This window comes from Patiria miniata, unplaced genomic scaffold (assembly GCF_015706575.1).
Source record: "Patiria miniata isolate m_02_andy unplaced genomic scaffold, ASM1570657v1 HiC_scaffold_2, whole genome shotgun sequence".
NCBI classification, from domain to species: Eukaryota; Metazoa; Echinodermata; class Asteroidea; order Valvatida; family Asterinidae; genus Patiria; species Patiria miniata.
Genome location: NW_024037058.1, coordinates 14,159,550 through 14,187,043, shown reverse-complemented (window position 1 = coordinate 14,187,043; position 27,494 = coordinate 14,159,550). Strand labels below are relative to the sequence as shown.

The following is a 27,494-nucleotide window of genomic DNA, read 5'->3' as shown; positions in this document are numbered from 1 at the left end:
TAAAAAATAATTTCACATTCTGAATGCATGAAAATTCATGATTCTGTTTCGTATAATATTGCTTTCCATCACAAAATATTAGAAACATTTATTTTATATGGTTCCCTACCGCTTTGGGTTCTGTGTATAGCTGTATGCGAAGAGGCAGCTAATGATTATGTCTCAATATGAGGTGATTTAGCGGGTTTTTGCTTTTGCATGAGGTATTTTCCCCCGTTGTGAGAAATTCTATCGGTTACACCTATCGGTAATTTTCAAGTCCGGGCGATACTCGCAACAAAACTTCCCTTCCCATCATTTTGTTAGTTCTAAAAAACTGTAACTTGTTTTAGGCCTAATAGCAGTGCTTATTGTGTTCCAGCCGCACATAGTTCTGTGGCAAATATTCTTTAAATTCTTTCGACTTCTTCAGTCATTTTTCTGTCTACAGATTTAGGAGGGTTTATCACGCATTTCATGTATCATTCGTTACCTTTAATTTTCCCTGAGATCAGATGACAGAACTCATCGACCGGAAACTTTGATAAGTTTGTATGCGCGTTTTTAAGTTTCAGAGAATTATCATGACGGAAAACTCCGATTTATTTCCCCGAGGTTCTATCCATAAAACGAGGTATTTTACCTCTATGATACATTATTTTCGAAGCGTGTAATAAAGGGAATACTAAATTAATTATCCCACCAGAACCGGGATATTTTGGACCTTCTCAGGATTGACCGGGGCTGGGGACGGGGTTGTGGGGATACATTGTGGGTAACGCTTACTCCCGGTCCGTAAGAAAATAAAGCGGTGCCGGTTCATGTATGCGCGCCGTTTAAAGGAATGGACATTCAAAAAGCAAACTGCCCAAATATTACAAAACATCCCACTTGATTGTAAGTAAATATAATAGGATCAAGTATCCTGTGAATCTATGTTGTCAATTACAATCAGTTCCTTGCGATGGTTCGGACCATTCAGTTCAGACCAAACCATACAGCGATAACATGTCTCTATTTCTTCAAATACTGCCCCCTATTGACCGAGTTTATTTTCACATTTCGATTTATCAGCGGCTGAACAATAATTTTGCGGCCCAACACAGGGGCGGATCTAGCTTTGTGGAAAGGGGGGGGGGGGGGGTTCCGGGGGCATGCCCCCTGGAAAAGTACGATGCTTTCTCCAGCACTCTGTCGCAATTTGAGAATAAATGTAGGAATTTCATAGCATTCAATAATTTCGCCCAATTTTACTAGTATAACATTAGTCAGCGGCTAAACGGTGTGGGGCCGGGGGGGGGGGGGGGAACAATCTGCCACTGTAACAATAATTCAGTTGTCGATATTGTGGTGAGTTCCTGGAATCAGTCTACCCACAGGGCAAATCATTTTTTTTTTGTGCGCAAATGTAATTCCAAAATAAAAATTTGTTTTCAGAAAAAGGTAGTTTTTTTCCCCCGTTAAAACAAACAAATCGTCAGCAACACCACGAAATAACACCCATGTACATACCAGTAAAAACTAGCAATCGGAGAAAACGGCATCTCAAGTTGAACGCCTTCTAAAACGACACTTTGCGTAAAAAAAACAGAGCCTATTTTCAGTTGGGTTTCTCGTTGTGGACACTTGATGAATTGAATTTATAAAATCTGCTGTTTTTCACCAGTTTGTGTATTAAATCAACAAGAAATGAGAGAAAAATGGTGAGTGTTAGTGAAACCGAAAAAGCTGCGAAACTGTACATATTCGTTTTCGCGAAGTTACACTCTTCAATGTATACAACACGAGGAAAGTGCAACTTAGGTCAGCGCGCGCTCGTACAAGGAGAGTGTTACTTCGTGAAAACGTTTTTGCTCACATTTGAACAGAGCACGCGCCATGCATTGCAATGGTAAATGGAACTTGAGTGTTCGTTACTTCGTGAAAACGAAAATTGTCGCTTTTTCGCAAAAGTTGCCATGGATAATTAGCGTGATTTTTAAAGTAAAGCTCCGGAAGCTTTGAAACTTCGTGCAAGGGTAGGCCTTGATGAATAATGTTTAAAAATGTAAAAAACTGAAAATCGAATTTTTTTTATGGTTTTACACGTAGAGTGTTACTTCGTGGTGTCGGTGACGAAACATCCATGCCTCTGAACTTCATGAAAAATGAGACAAGGTTTTTGTTTTGTTTCATTTCATTTGTTTGAAGTGAATGTTCACTTTTAAAATGCTGTATAGTTACTGAAATCTGAGGGCGCTGTTGCTCTTAGGCATGAGATTAAAAGTTTTCAGTTTTAAGAATTTTCTGTCCGGAATGTAGGTCTGATGTCCCTGAAACTGTGCTAGCGCTGAAGATGTTTGCTGATGAACGATTGCCTGTAGGCCTATATCATGTCGTAAAAACAAACTAAAATGAGAGAATTAAACCCGTAAATGAGGCCACAACCCAAAACACACAATGATTGCATTACGTACTCACGCAACTAAAACATTCCATGCATAATGATGATATCAATGTTTGGCTCATGAAAATTGGAATCGAATTTACATAAAAAGCATAAAAACACCACCCCATACCAAAAGTTGAAATGGGACATAAAGGTTGTATTTGAAGGTGTTCATGGGAAAAGTTCTATTGCATTGCACTTTAATATCTACCTGTCCTTCGGAATAATCTTTAGCAATGCTGCAGTAGTAATGGAATCCCGATGCTGTCTCGATGAATAATGCGCATGATTCAATAACCTCTTGGCTTAGTCTAAATGCGGTCCCGCCCGAGGAGGATCAATGGCTGAACGTTGGCCGGAACAGCCCCGGGAATTATCGGGCTGCTGAAAGTGAAACGACACGGAAAATTCCCCAACACGTTCTTACGCATATGAATAATTGATCGTTTCCTACTTTCGAGGAAGGTATTAAATAATGAACGTGAAACAACTGTTGGTCTGTGGATGCCAAAAAAAAAAAATAATGGCGTCATGGAGGCTGCCGTAATTTTTATATTTTTGTGGTTGCATATTTCATCTTGTGTTATTGTTATTGTATAAAATGTAATCTCCCAAAACTCTAGCGCCTAACCTAATTTAACTTCCATATTTGTATTTAGCAGGGCAAGACTAAACCATAGATTAGATAAAAATATAATCTTGGTTAGACATGGCTCTGGTTTGGGATTGATGTTTGGCCGGGTGATTAAATTGGTGGATTTGATGGATAGAAAATTGAAATGTGATATGCTCAGCTCATCCATGCATAACTATAGTGCTTTATATCTCAGTTTCCAGCCCCGTAGAAATCGAATGTTTTATGGCACATCTTTAAATCTTGTTTTGGACGACGAAATATGTTTACGATGTAAATGCATCGTCCTGAAGAAATTCGTTGACAACGTTGATATACGGTGTCCGTCGTGAGTTTCACAAAACGTATTATTCTATATCCCTTTAAGTTTAATTACAATAATATTGCGTGACAGTCAAGTGCACTGCAGTTACTGCGGTGCATCATTTTCTTGTATGATTCATTGGCCAACAATGTTCAAGGCATTTTACCCTTTCTGCTTCTCTTAAACATACATCGTCATGCGTGAAAAAAAGAGTCTGCGTTTGAAGAAACTGTTGACCCTGGTCCAAACATTGGAGCCCGGAGGAAGGTGACAGTTTTTCAGCTTTGATGTCATAATAGAGTCCAAGTTACTGCACTGGTTCCACTTCCACCCACGGTGATAAACAGCTTGATTCTGTATCTCTCGGCAATGTACTCTTCGGATATAGGCCATTCCATTTCATATGTGCCTTGCTGATGTTAAAATCCTTCTCACTGTTGGTACTTATCCAGGCTCCTAAATATTTAAAGTCTTGCACGATTTCTAGGTCACTTCCATGTAGAGTATTAATTGCTGAGATGGGGTTTCATTGAACGCCATGGCCTTGGTTTTCTTGGCATACGTTCCTATAGTCCAGCCTTTAGTGCAGCAGCTTCTATTGCAATGCTGCATTCCTGAAGGTATCAGGCCCCTTCATAAACATACCTTGTTTATATATTTTTTTTCCTGAGTCGCATCACGTGGAATATATTCAACAGACGGCTAGGATATTATATAATATTATACATTATAGCTTGAGCATATTTTTATCATAATCAAATGAAATCGATCTGGCTAAAGCATTTACGCCCATTTTTTTTCTGAAGAAAGAAAAACACCCAGACGTTAGAGATATCATAAGCCTATTCTGCAGACGACCGCGCTTTTGAAGTCATAATTCTTTCGGATTGAATGTATAATTTAACACGTTATTTCAACTCTGTATAAAATTAAACAAACAAGGATGTCCTTTTGTTTAGAATGTGAAAGTCGCTGATCGAATAGAAAAACCGCATGTGAAAAGGATGCATACATTGTTGGGCTCACTTTCATTTTTCTGTGAAAAAAGTGTTTCTGAGGATGTCATTGTTTATACATGTATATTCAGTATATACATGTATATTCAGGCCTACACAGGAGAAATTATTGCCATAAAAATATTATGTTCATGATATATCCGTTCTTCTTGTCCTTATAACCTCAGCCTCCGATCTGAACTCAAAACAGGTCCACTTTTAAAAATGGAGATATCGTACTTATACGGGCATATTTTGTGGTGTGAATATAAAATCAATTCTATATATTACTCATCACATTTTAAAAATGATTCCTATTGCAAAATAAATGGTTTTGCTTTCGGTTTTCATCACGTAAAACTACAAAAAGGTATGAAATACATCCCACTTAATATCGGGTCAAGGCTCACCAACTTTTGCTAATAATAATTTCTCAAAAATATTTAGGCAATTGGTATTTCGATCAACACTGGGCACGAAGTAAGCCTTTTAAAGGCTTTTTTTTTAAGGAAAAATGATTCATCCATCCTCTGACGAGAAAATGTCTTCATTCACGTTTCAGTTTCGTAATTTCCTTTCTGGCTTTAGATCAAGTAATTTTGTTACACTCAATATCTCAGTTAAATCACATTCATGCCAAGCTGGACATTCCAGATACTGCACTATGCATGTAATGCACATGTACGCGTATACCAAGCGCCACTTGGTTTCACCTATTTTTAGATACCACCTCCGGATCCTTATTCTGAATAATATTAAAGGTACATCTAGATTTCGTTTTAAAGCTTTCTCGATTTAAGACACTATACAGTGTGTATCCAAAAAATAATATATATATAACGTAAAATGTGTAACCAACATAGATAATATAGGTATGGTTTGAAAGATACGCCTTTCCACATCAAACGTCCAAATCTGATAATTTTTGACAGAGTTATTAGTAATTTTCCAAGAGAGGTCAGAATGACCATGGGACCAAGCTTTCAGTTTTAGGCATTGGGACAAAGGCCTGATTTCCTCTGTGTGGATGTATGCTCTATCACCTCATGCTAGAAATGTTAAGCATGTAAACATGTTTACAAACTGATAGCAAGAAAGTGTTTAGAATTGTGTTTACTCGCTAAACACATTTTTTTTGCAGGCCAGGCAATTATCCACACAGAGGCAATTAGGCTACCTTCATTTCCCAATGCCTATTTTGAAAACTTGGTCCCATGGTCAATTTGACCTCTCTTGGAAAATTACTCACAACTCTGTCAAAAATTATAAGATTTGGACGTTTGATGTCTCCTTTTAAAGTGGAAACGCGTATCTTTCAAACCATACTTATGTTATCTGTGTTCATTACACATTCTACGGTCTGGCATTCCGTTATTTTTTTTGTTGCATTTTTTTGATGCACACTGTACAGTATGAATCCAACATGCGATTCAGGGATGCCACTTGTCGTGTATCATGCTGCCGACAATTGTTTGAATATAGTTCATTCCATTGAGGATAGGCCTACTGACGTTTTAAATTGAGCTTGACTATTGAAAGTTAGGAGCCCAAGTAGGCGATAAAATATGTTACATGTACTATATACTAAAACAAGAAAGTCCATGATCATTCTACATAATTACATGTAAAACGTCGTAATTTGTGTAGCAAATGGTGTTACACACTAATTGGATGTACCTTTGTGTCGTAATACATTTCACTGTGAAACGGTGTCGGCATCTTATCACAGGCTGATTAAAATAGTAACTTGAAACCTCATCAGTCACAAATACTTGCCTATTACCATAAAGCTCTCACACTCTCACACTTTCTAATCCATCGGAAGTCATAAAGTAATACAGTGACACGTATTATGTCATGATTAAACGATCTTCATGATAACGGAGTGTCACAACAACAAAGATTTGTGACGTTTCTCAACGGCTTACAATTATAATTGCCAAACTTCATCTGAGAATCCAAATAGACGGAACATGACGTAATAGCGCAAACGTTTTCCACGTCAACTTACCGTAGTCCCATCAACTTTCCAAACTGTTTTCATATCTCAAACTCAGAAACAGCAGATTGTCCAAAACATAATATTTTTAAGGCACATTTTTTTTTTAAATTTTCAAATTAAAACTGAAGGTTGGCTTACCTGTCTGTCCTCACTTTCTATCTGCTTATCTGTCGACATCCTTGTCCTCAGAACTCTAACTCCAAGGTTGAAACCGTTCAGATAACTACTTTGTCCGTGTAAAAAAACCTTTCCCTTCCAGCAATTAAATGTGAAGGGTCCGAGCAGGTTCGTATTCACAACCGTCCTGAACTGGAAGCCTTTCTGCCCCGTGTGACAAAACAAAGTGAACCACTACAGAGCACCTTTGCGGCTGATTATCGCAATGAATTATCCATGACTTGATGCACTTGTAATGATGATCATTTTGGTATGGTCCTCTCGAATGGGCGGTCTCTGTTGTGTCCTAATTCGGCCGTACAGCGAAGCTAGAGCATCCAGCCCACGCATCCAAACACTAATGTCCTTACTACTGGCTTGTGGAATGTTTTTCCACAACCAGACACGCACCGCATACTACCCTGACCTTCCCTAGTCCCACGCCCGCCGTGGAATCTCTTCCGCTCGTCTGACAACCACAACCGGGTATTTCATTTTGACGTCAGCGAAACATTTCCCCCAATTAAAGATAAACAGACCGCGATTATTAATGGCGGTTTAATCCTCTCTGGATTAAACAAAAGTCAACCGTGCAGTAAGTATACCTTAGCTTTCAGAGTCGTGCGAGCAAAAGTCCGATAATAATGTTTCTGGGCCTTCAGGAAATCATTGGTCTTTAGGGGGAATTAGCCTTAATATCTTAAGTTGGCGCTGATGTAGTCTTGGTCCAAGTTGGATTTTGGATTCCCCCCCCCCCCCCGAGCTCTTGCAAGCTGAACTGGCTCGGGATTTCTCGGGATATTTTGTTCCCACAAGCAGTCATGTGGTTGCTAAGGCAAAGCTACTCCGACTACGTACTCATACGCTATTATAGAGCAGGGAAATCCATGCGCTCCCAAAAAACATGGTCGTTTGAACGTTGTGTTTCTCAGAAAATATACTCAGTATGATTGAAATGTTAAATTATAACGGAAGACGACATTCTAAACTTCATGTCAGTGAACAAATCGCGGTCATCGATGCCGAAACGTCATTTACCGGTTACTGGTATAGCTGACCTTCAAGTCTGGAAGAAATCGTTCGAAAACTTCCCCAAATGCATGTATTGACCTCAATTTCTAGGAATCTCCAAGTTGTTATTTCACGAGTAGTTCAACACTTAAATCATCTAAGAATATTTCGAATTTCAGCTTAAGGCTGTTGTTGCAAACGCTAGTGTACCAACTAGAACCATCTCCATGGAAAATTTCGACGAGGATTTTCCGCCGACACAACCGACGTGCATTGTTCAGGCGCTATGGTTGACCGAGTATGGTAGATTAGTATATTCATTAGCGTCAGGCTCGGCGTGTTTTGGCGTGGGTCTCGGTGTCGACCAATGGAAGCCGGCAAAAAAGGGTGATATTTATCAATTAATAACTCGTGAAGGAGGCTTTTCTCCAAATTTATACTGCATACCATGATAGGAACCTTATTAATATATATATATATTTTTACATTTGACATTTAAAGGAATACATTGTAAATGGCGCGCTCCAGTTCAGAAATTGCGCACTTTATTCGGAACACGCTCTTAATTCGAAAGATGAAATTGGTTAATTGAATACTTGGCCAAAAAAAAAAATATTCGGTCTCTGGTCAGACCAAAGTTCCGAAATTGACGCGGCCACGCGGCTTTTTTTTTTCTTCTTCAAGCTTGGATTGTACGGACAAGGTGGGGTACTATTTTGCTTTTTTTGTGTCCTCATGTACATTGGTGTCCTCCATAATTTGCCTTGGTGCTTTCGATCATTTGCCTTGGTGCAATTTCCCATTCCTTGGTGCTCTTTGGTAAAAAAAAATTGAGGTGCGGAAATAGAGGGCGCTGTTGGAGTTACCGCGGAACATTTTGGAAAAAAAAAAGATCGACGCGCATGATTAAAATCGACGCGCGCGCTGACCAGAGACCGACTTATTTTTTTTTTGGCCTAATGCTAGAAAATTATCAATTCAATTTGAAAAACTATTTTTTTAAAGGTGCCACACCCAAAAAGGACGTATAAACACCGACTTTAAAAAGAAGTGTTTTTTTTAAATTGAATTTTATTTATAAATATTTTCCATATTCAACAGTTGTATGGAACAACCGCTCACAATTCAGTGTAAAATGGCACCTGTCAATATCTTTCCTACAGAGTCCTCACATCCGATGGCATTGGGTTTCAACAATACCATATTTTTAGGTTAAGGTTGCAGCACAGCCCACGTCTAGAACGGATGCTTAAACAATCGGCTTTCCGGTTGATTTTGGAAAACAGCAACGGGAAATATTGGGTGGCCGCGTTTGCCATCTTCTCACAACCTGTCAATAATAACCACACACCAGACTTGCATACGTTTTGATTTCAGTGGCTTGGTTTAATGGGCGTGATTCACATAAGTAAATGTGCAGCAAAAACTGATTGACAAAAAAACAACAGGTCAACAATAATATAATCCAGATCATAACCTAGAATAAAACATACACTTTGTATACTTTACTACAAACGAACCACAACTAAGGAAACGAACTCTTCACATGCTCTTCTGTCTTTTTTTTTGGCCAGCGGCTTTTGTTCAATGAAACAGTTGGTCAAAAGAAAATATTCCAAAATATATCACAATCACAATTGCCCTACAACTGAGTTTTAATACAATCAAATTTTAAATTTTAGGCGGGTCATCATCATGGGGCTTCATTAAGGGCCAACCCAAAAGTTCATGATTTGGGGGTCACCCTCTTGGAAATTGTTTGAACATTACCCCCTGAACGTCAACAATGGAAAAGTCACTTCTGTAAAAGCTTGCTATATATAGGATCATTTGCATGTATCCCAAAAGTAACCTACCAAATTATTATCAAAAACATTACTTGGATTAAAGATCGTACTGGTACTAAGCACCCCGTGAAATTGTTCCATCTGGCTTGCTGTCGTTTAGAAGAAATCAAGAAATTTTGGTGATTTCCAACAGAGTCAATTGACAGATTTTGGGGAATAACAAGTACTATTGACGATAATCGTATTTCTTTATCAAAAAATTGTGCATGGTTTTTCACTTTTTTTCCGTAAAAAGTGTTATATCCACCGAGCTGAAACTCCTTAACAGTCCTGAATCATCCAATTTCAATACAATTTTGCGCACCCCCTAGGGAGTTAGGATTAACAGGTTAGGTTTTGAACATTCTTCTTTGGATTTCGAGTGGCGTTATTATTGAAAACGAAAAAATGCATGAAAAACAAATGACCCTATACGCCTTTACGTACATAATTACTCTTTCACACAAATTAGTGTTGTATCATCACATCAAGTTTGGAACTTTTAAATCATTAATGCTCAATAATTACAATGTCAACCCTTGCAAAAAAAAGAAGAAAAAACAACAAACAAAAACACTTTCCACATTTAAACACGTCTTCAAAAAAGAACAAATTGATCCTAATTGTTTCATTATTAAAGCTATCTGAAACAAATTGAAGTACATTTTTTTCTTTACTGTTCACAATTGAGCTATGGGTCATCGAACTTCAACTACCACCACTAAACATAATTCTTATCCCAAACCAAAAATGGCATAGAGGAAAGTAAAACGATTTTTTTTTAATCAAAGAAATTTTATGCGACACGTTTTAATGCTACTACCCTGATTTTAGTTTTTCCACTAGATCACGGGATCTATTTGACACTTTCTCTTTAAACAAAACTGAACAAAATGATTTAAATTTGAAAAAGCCTTGTTTTGGTACAACACGATTCAAAACGAATAAGTTATGACCACAAGTTGCACAAGTTGCAAGTCAACAAAAACAAATCACAATACAGCCACACACTTATTTGGTCATTTTACAGTACCATCATACATTAAGTAATGTTAACACTTAAGTAGTGCAAATAAACACTAGGAAGTAGGTGACACAGTTCTACACAAAGATGCAATTCTTCTTGAGAGAGAAGTTAACTAAATCAGACAAAACAGAGGAGTTTGAATTGAGATTTGGCTAGGAACCTTCAAGAACCTTCCCAAATCCGAGATGGTGCAGAAACCAGTTCTTTTCAAACCATCATTCAGCTCTCTTTTAACAATCTTCAGGTTGTCCCACAAAAAACTTAACAGTCGAAAACCCATTACTAAAGGTATACTGCATATGACTTGTGGAATATTTTCAAATTGCCTCTTAAGTCAGATAACCAATCTACCATACAATTTTTCATTCAAATTGATGTATTGGAATAAACGCTATGCTTCATCGAACTCAAGGGTTGAAAATCGTCTTGGACCACTTTCCTTGAAAGTGAGAAAGCGCAGTTAGAGAAACACACAAAGGATTTATTTCCTTTGTTCAAGAGTAACGTGTGACTGGCTTCGATCTGTAAACCTGAGAAATAAAAAAAGTGGCCCAAGTGGTTTTTCAAGTCCGCTATTGTGATTGCAACAAAATATCCTAATGAAACCAACTAAAAAGCATTTGGAAGACCAATTATTCTACTCAGCAGTACATTAGATACAATTTTGAATACTACCCCCACTTTTCTGAAAACATGCCCGATTCGACTGATAGATTTTTTTTGTGGGACAACCTGTAAAACAATAACATGTGAAAACTCACATAGGGCACACTGTGTCTAGAACAATCTCTTTGCATACTGTGTGTGTAGTTACTTGAAACATTCAACTGACCAAATCAAAACGACATCGTTTAATAAAATGTAGTACTTTCTTTAAAACAATAGGTTCCGCTTTAAGTTTCATCAAAAATACTTTTGTGGTAAACCTCGTTTTTTTTGTCCTTTAAACACTGTGAATACTGTTATTAAAGTGAAGTCCGCCAACTAATTGTAACATTTATTGTGAACACATATATTTATCCAAATGACAAACGAAACTAACTCATTTGGGAAGAAAATCCAGATATGAGATATGCCTATAACCTACGCACTTGGGGAATTCTCTCTTACGTAAAAAATGCCTGCTTAATTCACATATCACAGACGAACTTTTGGTTTAAGTTGTGTTTGCCCCATAGAGCTACATGTATATTAAATTACTAGAGCGCTAACTCCTCATTGTTGAAGTCGTCCAGGGCGCAGACATTTTGAATTCATGTGCGTGTTTGCAGAATAATGAAATTAGATGGATTGCATTTTGAAAGTGTACTCTAAATGCAACGCGCAAGTAGAACATAGGCAAACTTCTTAGGCGCGTGTTACGGTTAAAAAAACACAGTTAATCATCTGCAGCGGATACCCACACGCGCTGCGCTGTTTGTGTAGAGCAAAATGACACGCTCATTTGCTGATCATGCGTTTCGATTCTGGGCCAATCGGCTTCGATGATGCACCGGTATGGAATACAAACGAAGATATGCAAATAGCCGTACAAAACACGTACACAATTTCTAGTTCTCCATAGGTTTGTGCACAAACATGGATGCGCCCAGCAGGCATCACTTTGTACATGAGTCAGCGCTATAGTAATTTAATATAGCTCTATGGTTTGACCACATAGTGGACATTCACCTGTGTACGGGTACCCGCATACGGGTGTGCGCCCACAGAGCTGGCCAGGCAGTGAAGCCACCTCATAAAATGCTGAAGTAAGGCAAATTTGTGAGAGTTGAAAGGCGTTCAAGTTTTAGAGAACTCATATTGCAAAAATGTGCCTTGACTTTATAAATGCGTGTTCACTTTTGTGCCGAGTATGTGCTAGCCTTCTACTGAGATTTGTACATGATTACATCAACAGAATCATAAGTAAATACTGACATTTTATGTTACTATCATTCAAGAATGTGCAAAGGATTGTAAACAGCAACCCTCGGCCTAAATTCTTAAATGCAACACAGTTTCCTGATCAATTCCTACAGTCCATAATTTCTGCAGTCCTCTTGTTTGAGGTGAAGTCTCTGCCAGCCACTGCTAAAGCCTGCCCTCTGTTGACAGGATTCAGGGCCAGTAATCCAAACGTTACTGGGAAGTGTTCCGGTTTGCTGATCACGGTTCAGGGTACAAAAATACAATTTAGCTTTACAGGATGATACATACATGTAATACACTGACGCGGAAATAGTACTGTGAACATAACCCTTGTCAAACTCTTTCTAACCCTTTTGTAAAAGTGAGTTTTTTTTCTGAACCTGTGTTTTGTAGTCAGGAAGGTTTTTGGGTTAAATGGACTGAATCTTGGCAGAGTTGCAACCAGTCAATCACAAGTCAATGACAAATCTGCAGTGTTGTAGGGCTTGAGTCCAGGACTCGGACTCAAGTCTGTCTCGAGTCGTAATTTCGGTGACTTAAAGACTTGACTTGAGTTACAATCAGCAAAAGACTCGGACTTGATCAACATGACTCAAACTTGACGCTAATGACTTGTGACTCACAAATTTTTTCAACAAAAGAAAATAACCCTTTTAAAAACATACTTCTTCTGTTTATTTTCAGAAAGTAATGTTAAAGCAAAGCTAAAGAATATTAAAGCACACGAACAGTAGAGCACTACTCTCTAGGTGGTGTTGCAAATAATGAGGTTTCTGCCCCTCCCTGTTTCCCATGACAGCACACCACTTACATATCGCTTACATGTAAGTGTGTCCATGATCATGCACATCCATTTCGTACAATGCATATGCCTACATGTACATGTACACATCGGTAAATGACTCGTGACTGTGACTCGGTCTTGAATCAAATGACACGACACGCAAGTGTGTCCATGTTCATGCACATCCATTTCGTACAATGCATATGCCTACATGTACATGTACACATCGGTGAATGACTTGTGACTGTGACTTGGACTTGAATCAAATGACTCGACACTAAGTGTGTCCATGTTCATGCACATCCATTTTGTACAATGCATATGCCTACATGTACATGTACACATAGGTAAATGACTTGTGACTGTGATTTGGACTTGAATCAAATGACTCAACACGTAAGTGTGTCCATGTACATCCATTTTGTGCAATGCATATGCCTACATGTACATGTACACATAGGTAAATGACTTGTGACTGTGACTTGAATCAAATGACTCGATGTTCATGCACATCCATTTTGTGCAATGCATATGCCTACATTTACATGTACCGTAATTTTCGGAATATAAGCCGCGGCTTATACGTTGATTTTGCCCATGAAAATGTTTACTGCGGCTTATACACAGGGCGGCTTATACGCCGAGCCTTGAAGAATAAAAATGAAATTCACATGTGTATTTAATGTACTGGTATAAGAAGAGATATGTTGCTGAAATGAATTATCAATTAAGAAAGTCATTAACGAACCGAAACCACGTGCCACGTAAAGGTGCCGAGCGGTAAAAAGTACGGTGAAAGCTGTCTTCGATCGACGCTTGCAACAAGCCGTACGTGATTCTAGTGCTGCTAGCTAGCTGCATTCAGCATGCTTTCACCAGCGGACCACACCATTTGAGGTAATATAGGGGTGTACTATCTTGGAAACAACATTTCCGCTGCTTAAAAAAAAGAAAAAAGACGACTAATACTTTTTATGGTGTCCGAAACATTTCTTTATTCGAAAATCAGTTGTTCAACGTCACAATATAATATTTGTACTTGAAATGTATTCAAGAAACGATGTAAACCTCAAAACAGGGACTACATCACCCCTTACAAAATTAATGGATTCGTCCATGAAAATGGCAGCATCGTTTTGACTATTTTCGAAGAAAGTTACGATCAAAACTTGAGTACTGCTCGTTAGTAATCACAAAAATTTGATAAGTTTTGAGATAAAAACGGACCTGTATATTTTTAGGACAAAACAAATCAGCATCTGTTGCCACAAAGCAAGATTTGTAAGTAGCGCTCCGGTCAGACAACACACGCAATGGGGGAAATCAAGTCGGGTTGCATACTCTCTCACGTGCTGCAGGAAAATGTTGTCCTAGGCCGGCGCGGCGCAAGCTGCCGCGCCGAGCGATGTATTAACTTTTACGGCCGGGGACCGAACGGGGCAGCCGGCAGCAATTCCCGGTGATTATTTCTCATCAGTTTCCACATTTGTTTGTGAGAGTATCGATTGTAAATGATTTGATACAACTTTTGTGGCCCTTTTTATAGCTTCTGTAGTGTAAATGGAACTGGTTCAGAGCATTTTGGCTAGAATTTGGAGGCCTTACAAAATTGAAACCGCTGCCGTCGGTGCGGCTTATACGCCGGTGCGGCTTATACGCCGACTTCAAATCTTAATTTGCAGATTTTTGCGTGCTGCGGCTTATACGCCGCGCGGCTTATATTCCGAAAATTACGGTACACATCGGTAAATGACTTGTGACTCGGACTTGAATCAAATGACTTGACACTAAGTGTGTCCATGTTCAAGCACATCCATTTTGTACAATGCATATGCGTATGTACACATCAGTAAATGACTTGTGACTGTGACTCGGGCTTGAATCAAATGACTCGACACTCAGACTTGGACTCCACCCCAGTGACTCGAGACTCGGACTTGACCTGAGTGACCTCGAAACTCTGACTTGGTCTCACCGGTCACTACTCGACTACAACACTGCAATCTAATCACAAGGATAGCCCAAAGTAACAGGATGAACAATGACAAACGAATGCCTTTTTAAATGTTAACCTGAATAGCCTGTCTATCTGACATAAAAGTGAGTGACTTTTGCTTGACTTGTGATTTTACTTGACCACATTTCTGCTGTGTGGACAGGACAGTCAACTGTGGCCTAATTCATGTAACTTGTTTAATCAACAAAGTTCACCCGTATGTTAAGTCTTGATTTTTTTTATCAATGCTTCTACTGGACACAGTCAATGGTTCACATAACATTAGTATCTTCTTTTCACTGGTAACCAGTCATACTTGCCGAGCCAGTATTTGGACCTTGTATTGGCAGACTGTTTCTCTACACCTGGCACTATTGAAACTCAAGAGGGCGCTACGTGCAAAAACTTAACAATGTGACAAGAGAAGACAAACTCTTTGGTGCACCGAACAAACACAAATGGAGTTAAGGTGAGGGGCGACCACGAAGGGTGGGGCTTGCAGATCAGAAAAGTCTTTTCTCAAATCTAAGGAGAAAAAAAAATAATAACAAGACATCAATTTTCAGTAAAGTACAGAGTGCTCTACTGAGGCAGGAGGAACAGTGCAACCAGGCAACTACGATTCCTGAGTGCAACTACAGTTTGCAGTGCAGTTTGGGTCTACATGTATAAGGATTCACCAGGTTTGGCAATAGCTGTTTTGAGATATGGCAGGCGCAATTGGAGGCTAATATTCCACTTATATTCCTCAAATGGCTTTCATTTCTCATTAATATTGGTGATGCCATTCTATAATGTTTTCAAAACCCTTCCCCTTTCTTCACGCAATTCACACTCGACACAACGTTTCAACCACAGCGCCGTGGTCCAGTGTTTAATCCTAACCGCCCTGAATCCTTCAAAATCCTCTTTGCCAAACTGGAGGAATTTGGAAGATTGAGGTAAAAGTGCGTTGCTGGTTTAGTAGGATGCACTTTGTCAAGGTCTTGGGCCGGACCTTGCGATGTTTTTGCTTCGCCATGCATAAATATAGGCCTGGATTATGCTTGAAATCCTCCGTACTGCTCCAGGATGGCACTGGCTAAGCCTCAACATATTGACAGTCAATACAGCAGAAGTTTGCAGGATTCAGGCAGTGGTCATCCCTCCATGGACCATATTCAAGAAATAATGGAGGATTTTGCAGGATTGAGGCCAAATCCTAGTAAAAACGCATAGGGAGTTAGGGTTAAGGTGTGTGACCCATGCGCCATGGTACATGGGTACGAATCCTTAGTGGAAACATGGTGCTCGTGTCCTGGTGTCCGAAAAGTGGTTTGTACAGGTTCCATATAATTTGGGATAACACAACTGGCATGTGATAATACTCACGAATGCAAGCCATGGACGCTGCCTTCAACCTGGGCAGAGGTGGTTCTTCTTTCAAACCGTAGTTCCCCTGAATACATTTTCTCTCTGGCAAAAGAAACAAATTAAAGAAATATTTATTTACAGCCAGTCTTCACCTGGGACAAATTTACAGAGCTTAGGCCCCGTGGATTAATTCCGATTTGCGTGCGCCCCTGTGCGCCTGCGAGCGCACGCGTGCTCATGCGTGCTACCCCGTGCTGCACGGGTCTGCCCGCAATTGCATAGGCTCCTGCGTGCCGTTGCGTGCCGTTGCGGGCAACTGCGTGCCATTGCGTGCTTATGCGGGCTATTGAGCACAGGCAAGGGTTGCTACACTAATCCCTAGATTAACGCTGACAAAAGAAATTGGGTAGCTGGCCAATTCGCAAGGCGGTACAAGAAAAAGAGAATGTGATGAAAGGGCTGGAGTTCCAATGACATAAAAGACGTTGGCGCGTGGCAGTGCCACAATGGTGTCTGGATTACTCTTTTATGATACGTGACATTACATGTACAACACTTCTGTGCCCCGACCTTTAAAAATTCTTTGCGGCAAGGTGCGGCAAGCTTTTAATAATTTCTTTTCATACCACTGTTTTAATAAAAGTCTGCACTTTCTGGGTACGAGTGTACCAGTCCGTACCATTTTATATTTATAAAGTTATGAAAAAGACTTTCAAGTAGATTTTAATTTTACACGGTGTTTTAAATGAAAGTACCGGCTCACGCGGTAATGTTTGGGGCATTTCCTGTCCTTTCCTGGGCACTTTTATCATTAACATTTCGTTAACATTTCCTGTCATTTTGAAATGCGTGTAATTATTGGTACCACCAGAGTAGATGAGTCATGCTTGGCCCTGCCAAGTGTTTACAACTAACTAATGAGCGGATTAAGGGACACAATGGCTAAAGTCCAAGACGATGTCTATTGTGCATTTCTGCGGTTTGTTTGTAATGTTGTACTGCCTGGCACTGAGCCCGTTTGCGTGCCACTGCGAGCAAGTCCGTGCCAATGCGGGCAGATGCGTGCCGATGGGTTCAAAATCTCCTTTATTCGAGCTTGCCTGCATGCGCACGCGTGCGCCCGGGGGCGCACGCAAATCGGAATTAATCCATGGGGCCTTAGTTATAGGCTCACAAATTTCTACAAATGGAGGATAGAATGCTAATATGCTTGAAATAGTGACTACAATGCAAGTCTTCATGTTCAAGAAAGGGGTAGGATGTCTTTGTCGTAACGTCAACTTAAAGGTAGAGTGGATCATTGTTAATTGCATCCGAAATTAGTGTCCGGGACACGTTCTCATTCAGCCAATTGCAACTACATGTACGTGATGTCACACACTGAACTGACGAATAATAGCAACCGCGTGCACTTGTGCGTTGTGTCAACGCTGACGCACACCAATTCACAGAGTGCTTACAACATACAGGGTGTCCCCCCCCCCCAAAAAAAAAACTCAAATCGCCCTCTTTTCACAGCTTTTGCAAAAATACATCGCTGAAGGTCAATAATGGTCATTTCTCCTTTTGGAAGGAATGGTAGTCCTGAAAAGTACTGTTTGGTTAACTTCTTAGATGTTTACTGTGCTGCTCTGCCTCTGCCCTCTACTTAGAAGCCTCTTTCACGGATGCAAGTTTTGGCCCGTGCTGCAGTCAAATATCAGTCGCAGTGGACAAAACGAAAAAGCGGCACTTGATTTCAATTGGCCATAACTCAATAAATGTTTACCTGATTTGAAAGATGTTTTCGTTGTTGGAAAGCTGATGAACTACCGGTACACTCTCTATATAAGTATCGATATTTGCGATATATTTTTTTAAAAGCTGTGAAAAAGAGGGCGCTTGGGAGGTTTTTTTTTTTTTGGGGGGGACCACCCTCTTTAAATGATGTACATTTTGATGATGCATCAGTGTTGTAGTTGAGTCTAGCACAAGTGCAATTACAAAGGAATAATGACCAAAGTCTGCCTTCGTTACAGTCCATTTGAACAGCTTATGACTTGAATTGAGACAGAAGGACTTGTCATGGACTAGTCAACTGACAGGGCGATGGACTCGACTATGAAGCATTCATACGTGAATCCTGGCTCGACCTACCTGAGTTGTGTCAGACTCTTAGCACCAATGTCTTGACAGCCGTGTTGGACCCCAGCTATAAGGTACGGGGCAAATTTATGAATGGAGCCCTTGTCCACAATGTTGCCGGATACGCCCTGCGCCACCTTCAGCTTGTCTCGCTCGCTAGTCAGTGGAGGAAGACAAACAACAATTAGGATTTCTCAAAAATCTCAATAAAATCCAGAAGTTTTAGCATTCGTTTGAATTTCACTTTCAGTTTCGATTTTTGGAAACCAGATATTCGAAAGTGACATTCAAAAAAGATTTAGCCTTCTATTTTTGGTGACACAATCTGAAAAGATGAAGAAAACAACTCTTGAACAATTTGCTCCATGGTCTCTGATTATAACAGCAATCACTCACTAGCGTGCAAGTTACAATTTGTGTGCGGCGATTGATATTATGGACTGGAGTGTTTTGGTGTAAGTATTTTATAACTATTATGGGAACAATGACCGCCATCGACAATAAATGAAGCTTCGACAAAAAAGTGTCATTTAACAATAAAGGGATTTTATTGTTTTCCTGAATATTAAAACCGGAAAAAAGCTATATAGATTCGAATATCTGCTCGATGATCGATACTTATTATTCAGCATATTTGGGACAGCCCCACTTTCAAATTGTTGAGTTTTCTGCTCAGCAATCACAATACCTCTAAATCAGGCGATTCAAGGGCAAGCCTTAGGCCAGCAACTTACCAATGGAATAATCTGGTGTTTTTATTTTGATTTTTGTTTTAAGTTTTCATATTGAAAAAACCCCCAACAAACATCTGCCCACGTTTTAGCAATTGAATATTTTACTTTACAAATCTTGAATTATTAGCAGCCTGACAATACTTCAGGCTTAACTGTTTGTGCGTTAATTGCATAACAGGGAATCATCAGATAGTATACAAATGTTGAGTAGCTCAGAGTCGAATGGGAGGAATATTATCGCAAGGTAAAATTTGGACTTTTCCATTTCACGAGGCAAAGCAGAGTGAACTGGAAAAGTCCAGATTTTACCGAGCGATAATATTCCTCCCATTTCACAATTTAAAGCCACTCAATATTTGTTTTATATAACTGACATACAGATCCTTGTCATTTGATATATTTGAAGTTTTATTTCAACACAAAACTGGAGGAAAATGTATTTCTCTCTTCCAAAGATCCCCTTCACGAAAATGTTTGAACCCAACGCTGTAGCGCTGGCTCTTTGGAACAATACGCGCTACACGCAACGCTGAACGCGCACACCAGCATGCATTTGCACACAAATACCGCGTCATGGAACAAGAATGATCCTAACTGTTCAATAGTATTGCCCATTCCCCATGGGCGGATAGTACTTTTTAAGCCGCGGCGTGAATGGCAGTAATAACAAATGACACGTGATGTGAGTTTCACCAATCAAATGACAAGGATCTGTATGTCGGTTAAATAATTGAACATGTCCCCGTTGGTAGAGCAACTTTAAGTGAATGCATTCTACCTGAAGTATCTCTGTGCGCTGGCTTTGTTAGACTCCATGGCGTCTAGGGAGCCCATGCCCCGGTACTTCTTCAGCCTCACACCATCAGAAAAGAAATACTCCCCTGGTGCTTCACTGGTGCCCGCTAGTAGACTACCCATCATTACTATAGAGAAAAGACGGAACCAGACACAACATCTTTTTAAAATCAAGTTAACTTTAAGAAATGAAATTCAACTTTAAGTACACACACAAATATTAATTTGTCATAATACGTGTATCAAGCTGATTTCTTTTACTGCAAACAAGTTGGACGAATATATTTTTTTGTGGTAGTAACTAAATGATTGTAGTAATTAAATGACATGTTTTGTCAAAATTAAAATCCAATTTACAATTACAATTATAAATTATATAATGGACACTATTGAATTGTTTAAAATGTATGTCCGACACTGTTGAACTGCTCATTTGTCAAAATTTCTTTGTATGCACTACACCAAACAACACAAAAAAGTTATTTAAATCAGTGATTTAAAAAAAAAAAATTATTTGATTTTAATCATGATTTAAATCAGTGATTTAAATCAACCTGATTTAAATCAGCCAACCCTGTCATGTTTGGACCAATTGGCATGAATTTCAGTCTTTGTGTCAACTCTCATAATAGCAATTATGGAAACAAACTTGGATAATCCTATGTGGATTTGGCAGAATGATCTAGAGCAGAGAAAGAAAACAAGTTGTGAGTGCACAATTAGCTCTGGCCATCTGGCATGAAATCTATCAAAATGATCCCTGCCAGAGCTTAAAAACGCGACGCCGATGGCACATATGGAACACCATACTTTAGATTTATACCTAGATTTATAGCGATTTGTGATAAATACCATGTGACTATAACATTGCTGCAGACATTTTGCCTCCATTTACAAACTTTTCATATCTGAATTGTTACAAACATTTTTTTTGAAGTATTTAATTGATTATGTTTGGGTTTTTTTAATATTAAAATTCGGTAGTTATATTTTATGGGAAACTTATTGGGCTTAATTTCGGGGAGCAAGAGTGTTTTTTTATGATGACGCCATTTGGTCAATTAGTCAATTATTTGTGGTCAATTATTTGCGGTCAATTTTCAGGGGACAAACAAACAGACAGACAGACAGACAGACTGACCGACCGACCACCAAGTGACATGTAGAAGCTCCTGCCAGAGCTAAAAAAATTATATGGGGAAACAAAAAAAATTCCGTCCACAATACCATTCCGGCTACATAATCCTGCTTACCTGTTGAAGCCCCCAGTGCCAGAGCCTTTGTTATATGGCCCACTGATGTGATACCGCCATCGGCAACTACTGGAACGCCAAAGTGACGGGCATACTCTGAAACCTTGTATACCGCTGTACCCTGAGGACGTCCTACTGCCATCACTACATAACAAAACAAAAAAAATGCGATTTTGATTAAACAAAGATGAGGCTAAAAAAAATATATCAGTCAGTTATCCTGACCTGGGCCCAATTTCGTGGCTCTGCTAACAACAGAATTCCTGGCTTACGATCACCATTCTGCACTAACGACACTAGCAAAAAAAATCTTTGCTAACCATGTAAACACAGAATCCTAAGTTACGGCATGTACGCATGTGCATTAGCCAAAATTCCTAATTAAGCTATTATATAATCGTAAGCATGGAATTTCCTGCTACCATAAGCAGGGATTTTTCACTAACAGTAAGCGGAGCCGTGAAATTGGGTACTGCTGATTGATGATTTCACCTATATGTACAATCTGGGGCCGTCATGGAGCTGTAAAACATAGACTTCTTGTACATGCAAGCACAGAGTATACACGTATATGCAATTGCTTAGCATTATCAGGTAACCAACTACTACACGTATGCGCCACATGATTTATATCGCAGAGTGACTGATTTCCATCTAATTTGTGCTTAGCAAATAACTTTGTTTAATCCTCCCTCTCTGGCTGTCAAATTCAACACAGCTTTCCCAGCAGTCAAAATCAATCCAGTGACTGTTTTTAACAGTTTAGAGCTCCCATCCAACATGTACATAAAGCAGGATTGACTGGTTGTGATTGTTTATGTCACTTGATACAGCTTTGCCTTGACAGTAGGTGATTGATAAGACAGCTGTAACTACCAGTTACTTGCTTTTGTCTGTTGATGGAATTTGACTAGCCACAGTGCTTGCTGAAATCTGATCCGACTGTTGGTGACTAGCCTGTGTATTTAAAGGCATGGCAGCTGGGGAAGAGGATTGATTATTTTGCCTGTCTGTGAATGATCAGACAGCAGAGGGCTAATTTTAGCAGTATTTTCCACTTAAAACGAAACTGGGCCAAGATGATATGTACCGGTACATGTACAGCGTGTCCCAAAATACCCGCATCATTTTTTTTGCGAGGCTCTAGCGTCGCCGCGGAAACCCGTACCGCCATTATTTTTATATCATTTTAAAGCTTGGAATCTTAACTTTATCCCTGGTAAGTATTGGTTTGATTTTTAAAAGGGTTTTGAAATTATTCGTGTTCAGTTAAAGGCATGTCAAACCAAACTCAACCGATTTCAAGGAAAATCAATCATGCACATTTTTTTCTAATGTGGAAATGCTTCATCATGTTCATGATGTGATGATCTCGTTCTCTTTTACTTTCTATGTTTCCTTTTCTTTTTGATCCACGTAGTCTACACCTCAAATAAATTCACAATATTGTTCTTCATTTCAAGTTCAATGTCTTTTTAATATAAATCAACTGTTTTTTTATAATTTCAACAGCTAGTTGACTCGAGTTTGCATCTGATGTACCGCATCATCAGTCAAGTTTGTTTACGACATGCCTTTATTTGAGCACGAATAATTTAAAAACTCTTTTATCAAACCAATACTCGCCAGGGATAAAGTTAAGATTCCAAGCTTTAAAATGGTATAAACATAATGGCGGTACGTGTTTCCGCGCCGACGTTAGAGCTGCGCAAAGAAAAAGTTGCGGGTATTTTAGGATGCACTGTATTTTAGGTATTTTTTTCATACTGGAACACTGTGTACATGTGTATCTTGGGGGGGGGGGGGCCCTGGTGGGGCCAGGCCCCCCTTGGCAAGCAATTGGCCCCCCTTACAGCAAAAGCTATATGTATGTATTTTTGTATTTGTTTTTTTTATGGTAGTGGGCCCCCCTGATGCTCACTGGCTGGCGACAAGCATGCACTGAGCACACCTTCTTTCTGAGTGTCCCTCCTTACTACATATACATGTAGCTATCGCAGTTTCTGTTCATGTGACAAACCGGATCAATTCAAATAATAAGGATGAAAATTCCCCTTGTTGTGTGGACTTCAATGGTCCCCATTAAATGCAGTTTACACCGGAGAGACGTGAGAAGTCAGGACCTACCCTACACCATGGGATACCCAAACTACGAGTGTAAGAGGGCAAGTCCAACATTATGGAAGAAAAATATAATGTCTGTGACAGCTTTAAGAGCTCAGCCTCTTAAAATCAAAAATGTATATTTCTTATTTATATAACCGACATACAGATCCTTGTCATACGATTGGTGGAGCTCACATCACGTGTCATTCGTTATTACTGCCATTCACGCCGGAGCTCAAGAAGTACTATCCGCCCATGGGGAATGGGAAATACTATTGAACAGTTAGGATCAGTCTTGTTCCATGACGCGGTATTTGTGTGCAAATGCATGCTGGTGGTCGCGTTCAGCGTTGCGCGTAGCGCGTATTGTTCCAAAGAACCAGCGCTACAGCGTTGGGTTCAAACATTTTCGTGAAGGGGTGGTTTGGAAGAGAGAAAAACCTTTTTTTCACCAATGTTGTATTGAAATAAAAATTCAAATATATCAAATGACAAGGATCTATATGTCAGTTATATAAAACAAATATTGAGTGGCTTTAAATTGTGAAATGGGAGGAATATTATCGCTTGGTAAAATCTGGACTTTTCCAGTTCACCCGGCTTCGCCTCGTGAAATGGAAAAGTCCAGATTTTACCTTGCGATAATATTCTTCCCATTCCACGCTGAGCCACTCAATATTTGTACACTGATACATCCATCATCAAGTAATGGTCAATGAGATAACAGAATAGGAGTTTTGGATCTGTTCTTTGAATTATTAACCCTAACTCCTAGGCTTTTTTGCAAGGTTGCAACCTCAATCCTGCAAAATCCTCCAACTGCCTCCATGTAAAAATAGCATACAGCCTCAGTCCTCCAAAATCATCCGTTTTCTCTAAAATGTGGTTCTTGCTGGGGTAACCACTGCCTCAATCCTGCAAAATCCTCCAGCAATCACTGTCAATATGTTGAGGCAGAGCCAGTGACATCATGGAGCAGTACCGATGATTTCAAGAACAAACAATACACGGCTAGGCATAAATAACACAGGGTCCGGCCAAAGACACAGTGCATCCTCCAAAATCAGCAGCACATTTTGGCCACATAGCCTCAATCCTGCAAAATCCTCCATTTTGCAAAGAGGATTTCGGAAGGTTGGGGTACTGTAGATACCATGGTTAATAGGTTGTACCATGGATATTGCCTGTTCTTCCATAATCCTGGAATTCAGTGCCTCCAAACAGTATTGGAACTGATAGAGACCTACATTGTACAAGTACATGTGCAAGTACACGTACGCAGAACATTGCTAGACATGCATGCACACATGTATGGACCAAAAAGCTACCGGTTCATGTAATTTCCATATAAGGAGTTGTTTACCAGAGGGCCTTACCATTGTATAGCTAGAGGGGAGTTTTGTTGATCAAAATCATTGAAAATGTTTTAGTTTTTGACTTGTATTGACTTTTGGACCGAAAAGTTTTGATTTTTTGACCAAAAAGATATTTATGAATGGGAATAAATATGTGCGATGAGATTTGAAGGTTTGCATGGTGGAAAGATACTAAGACAAGATAAGTTTGCAGTAGCACCATGTGAATCAATCTCTTTTGTGAGTATGTGTGGTTCTGAAAAGAACCGGAGGGACTCAACGTTTCGAACAGTATGCTCTGCCCGTCGTCAGGAGAATGCCCGTCGTCATTCATAAATGACAGAAACTTATCTTGTCTTAATAAGTATATGCTTGGTTGGTGTTAAACACTATGTTCCAGACTGGTTGGAGTCTGAATGCCATTGCTTACCCTCGCCTTCGGCTCGGGTAATCATCAGCATCCAGACTCCGGTCTTAAACAGAGTGTTTAGCACCTCCTAAGCACACATGTATTCCCTTATTTTAGACCGGCCACGTGACAGGTTCTCGACCAATAGGAATGGGTAAACTGCCTCAGGTACCGTACATGTACATGTATAGTTTAAAGCCTTAACTGATAAGTGTACACCACATGCTTATCAGGTTAAATAAGTTGATCACTATTAAAATCAATGATAATTGGCCAGGCATGCATACAGATATGTCATTTTCTACAAGAATGTCCATGCAAACACAATCCAGTAGACATGATCTTTTCTTTTAGGTGTCAGAAATATTACAGTTACATGTACCGGTACCATGGTTACAACAAAAATGAACGAAATAATGAATGAGTGTCTGGGAAGATGCCACCACCAAAACAGCAATATATACATGTATGCCTACATCCATGCACATGCAACATAATGTGTAATCATGCAAAAGTAAATTATGAAAATCATACAAGAACTAAACATAAAAAATAACTTCAAACAATGAAACAAATTTAAAAAAATCAAAAATCAAATGCAATTGTAGAGTACATTATGTACAAATACTTAGCTACGGTATCTGTGCTGAAAGTTCCTTAATACCGTACTTGCAAAAGGACAGACACAAGCCTTTAAAACAATTCCTCAAACATTTATTACATTTAACATACATGTACATGTACATGTATAGGCCCCCCCTATGGGTCATTACATGTACAGTAACTGTAAATTTGGGTCCACTTTTACTTTCTGTCTCTGTTACAATGTACATCTGATCTATGATTTTATAAATCTGATGCAACCTTAATGCAGTCGTCCTCCAAGAGCGATTATGTCTAGCAAACTAACTCCCCCCCCCCCCAAATCATTTGAAATAAATCTTAACGACACTTGAATGGCAAACTACAAAGTTCAGAGGTAACAGCGACAGGAGAAATGTCACACTTTGACCCTATATTTGTAGAATAACCTATATATGTGTCAAGTTGCATGTCCAAAGACTCTCATTCACTTATTCGAAGTACATGTACCGGTACATGTACAGTATTGGTGCTTAGGATTCATTCCTCTACAATACACTTGGGGACTTCTGGGAAAGAACTACACTAAGAAGTAAGATACAATGTACCGTACAACACAGCTTTTCATGAATTTATCAGAAAGGCCCTTAAAATGCACATCATGTGTACATGTAGAATGTCATATACATGTACTGGAACGTACATGAACATGTACTGTACTGTAATTTGCAGCCTAACAATCTGACAATAATTCTCAGTTTACTGCAGTCAGCAGGAAACCTACAGTAAGTTGGAGGGTTGGAGACGTCCTAAAAAGAAAGAAAGGTTGGAGACAAGTTTTTACACTTCTACATGTGAAGTCGCTTGCGATTCGACTTGTGATGGACTAAGCACATTGAGAAATCATGCAAAAATTTGCCATTTTGTTGTGACTCTAAGTTTTAAAGAGTACATGTACTTTTCTCAACAAAAATCTGAAATCAACAAAATAAAAAATATTAAAAAAATAATAATAAATTTTAAAAAATCAACAAAACTTACAGGATAATGGATACATGAACAGTACAACGAAAAGCACTGACCTAGTACTGCAACGCAAGTATACAAAGAGTACACATGTAACTATTGTGCAAAAACATTGGTGGCAGCGGTGGGATTGAAGTGACCAACACTGATTAGTTCACAACTTACAGACATTGGCCCGTAGGCCCTCCTGTAGGGTCATAGGGTTTTTGGTGATGCTGGGGACGGCTGTAACTCAAAACCACAAATAATGAACTCTGATCAGTTTGACAAACTCACAAGTTAACGGTTAATTTGGAAAGGCCATTCTTCACGTATTGATTGTCCTGTTTTTAAGTTTACATGTATGTGAGACTGTGTGCATGCACATGTTCAATCTGGTAGTAAAATCAAGTGCACAAGAAGAGCACACCAACAACTGTATGTATGCTGTACTTAAGCAAAATGATGCTATTATAGGGGGTCAGGTTGGCGCATTGGTTCTTTCCTTACCTTCCACCTCTATGGCCTGGGTTCGATTCCTGCCCCGGGCCACATGTAATAATTTGGCTCGGGTAATTATCAGCATCCAGACTCCAACCGGAGTTAAAACAGCCCAAGTACACAGTTGTTCCCTTAATAATAAATACCCACATGGTTGTGTGCTTCCCAAAATAGGCCCTGCAGCAAAAACTGCTGGGCCGAATTGGGAGATCTTGGTGTCATATTTT

At 39.4% G+C, this 27,494-nt stretch overlaps 2 protein-coding genes across 4 annotated transcripts in view; both read right to left on the bottom strand.

The window, feature by feature from the left end:
* The window catches only part of LOC119726607 (testin-like), a 44,092-nt gene extending 37,417 nt beyond the window's left edge, over nt 1-6,675 (bottom strand). Inside the window, exon 1 of the mRNA XM_038198351.1 lies at nt 6,481-6,675. Within this exon, the coding sequence (XP_038054279.1) occupies nt 6,481-6,519 (39 nt within the window). The 5' untranslated portion in view covers nt 6,520-6,675. The remainder of the gene's footprint in view (nt 1-6,480) is intronic.
* Nucleotides 6,676-8,870: 2,195 nt separating this feature from the next.
* Nucleotides 8,871-27,494, bottom strand: part of LOC119726605 (inosine-5'-monophosphate dehydrogenase 1b-like) — a 41,338-nt gene continuing 22,714 nt past the window's right edge. For 2 of the 3 annotated variants that reach the window (XM_038198347.1, XM_038198348.1), the window contains 7 exons: nt 26,953-27,012; nt 21,310-21,453; nt 20,040-20,184; nt 18,540-18,683; nt 16,422-16,505; nt 14,809-15,575; nt 8,871-13,529 (listed from right to left, as the gene is read on the bottom strand). In XM_038198347.1, the coding sequence (XP_038054275.1) occupies nt 15,554-15,575; nt 16,422-16,505; nt 18,540-18,683; nt 20,040-20,184; nt 21,310-21,453; nt 26,953-27,012 (599 nt within the window). In that variant the 3' untranslated portion in view covers nt 8,871-13,529; nt 14,809-15,553. The remainder of the gene's footprint in view (nt 13,530-14,808; nt 15,576-16,421; nt 16,506-18,539; nt 18,684-20,039; nt 20,185-21,309; nt 21,454-26,952; nt 27,013-27,494) is intronic. The other variant, XM_038198349.1, reaches the window with a different exon arrangement.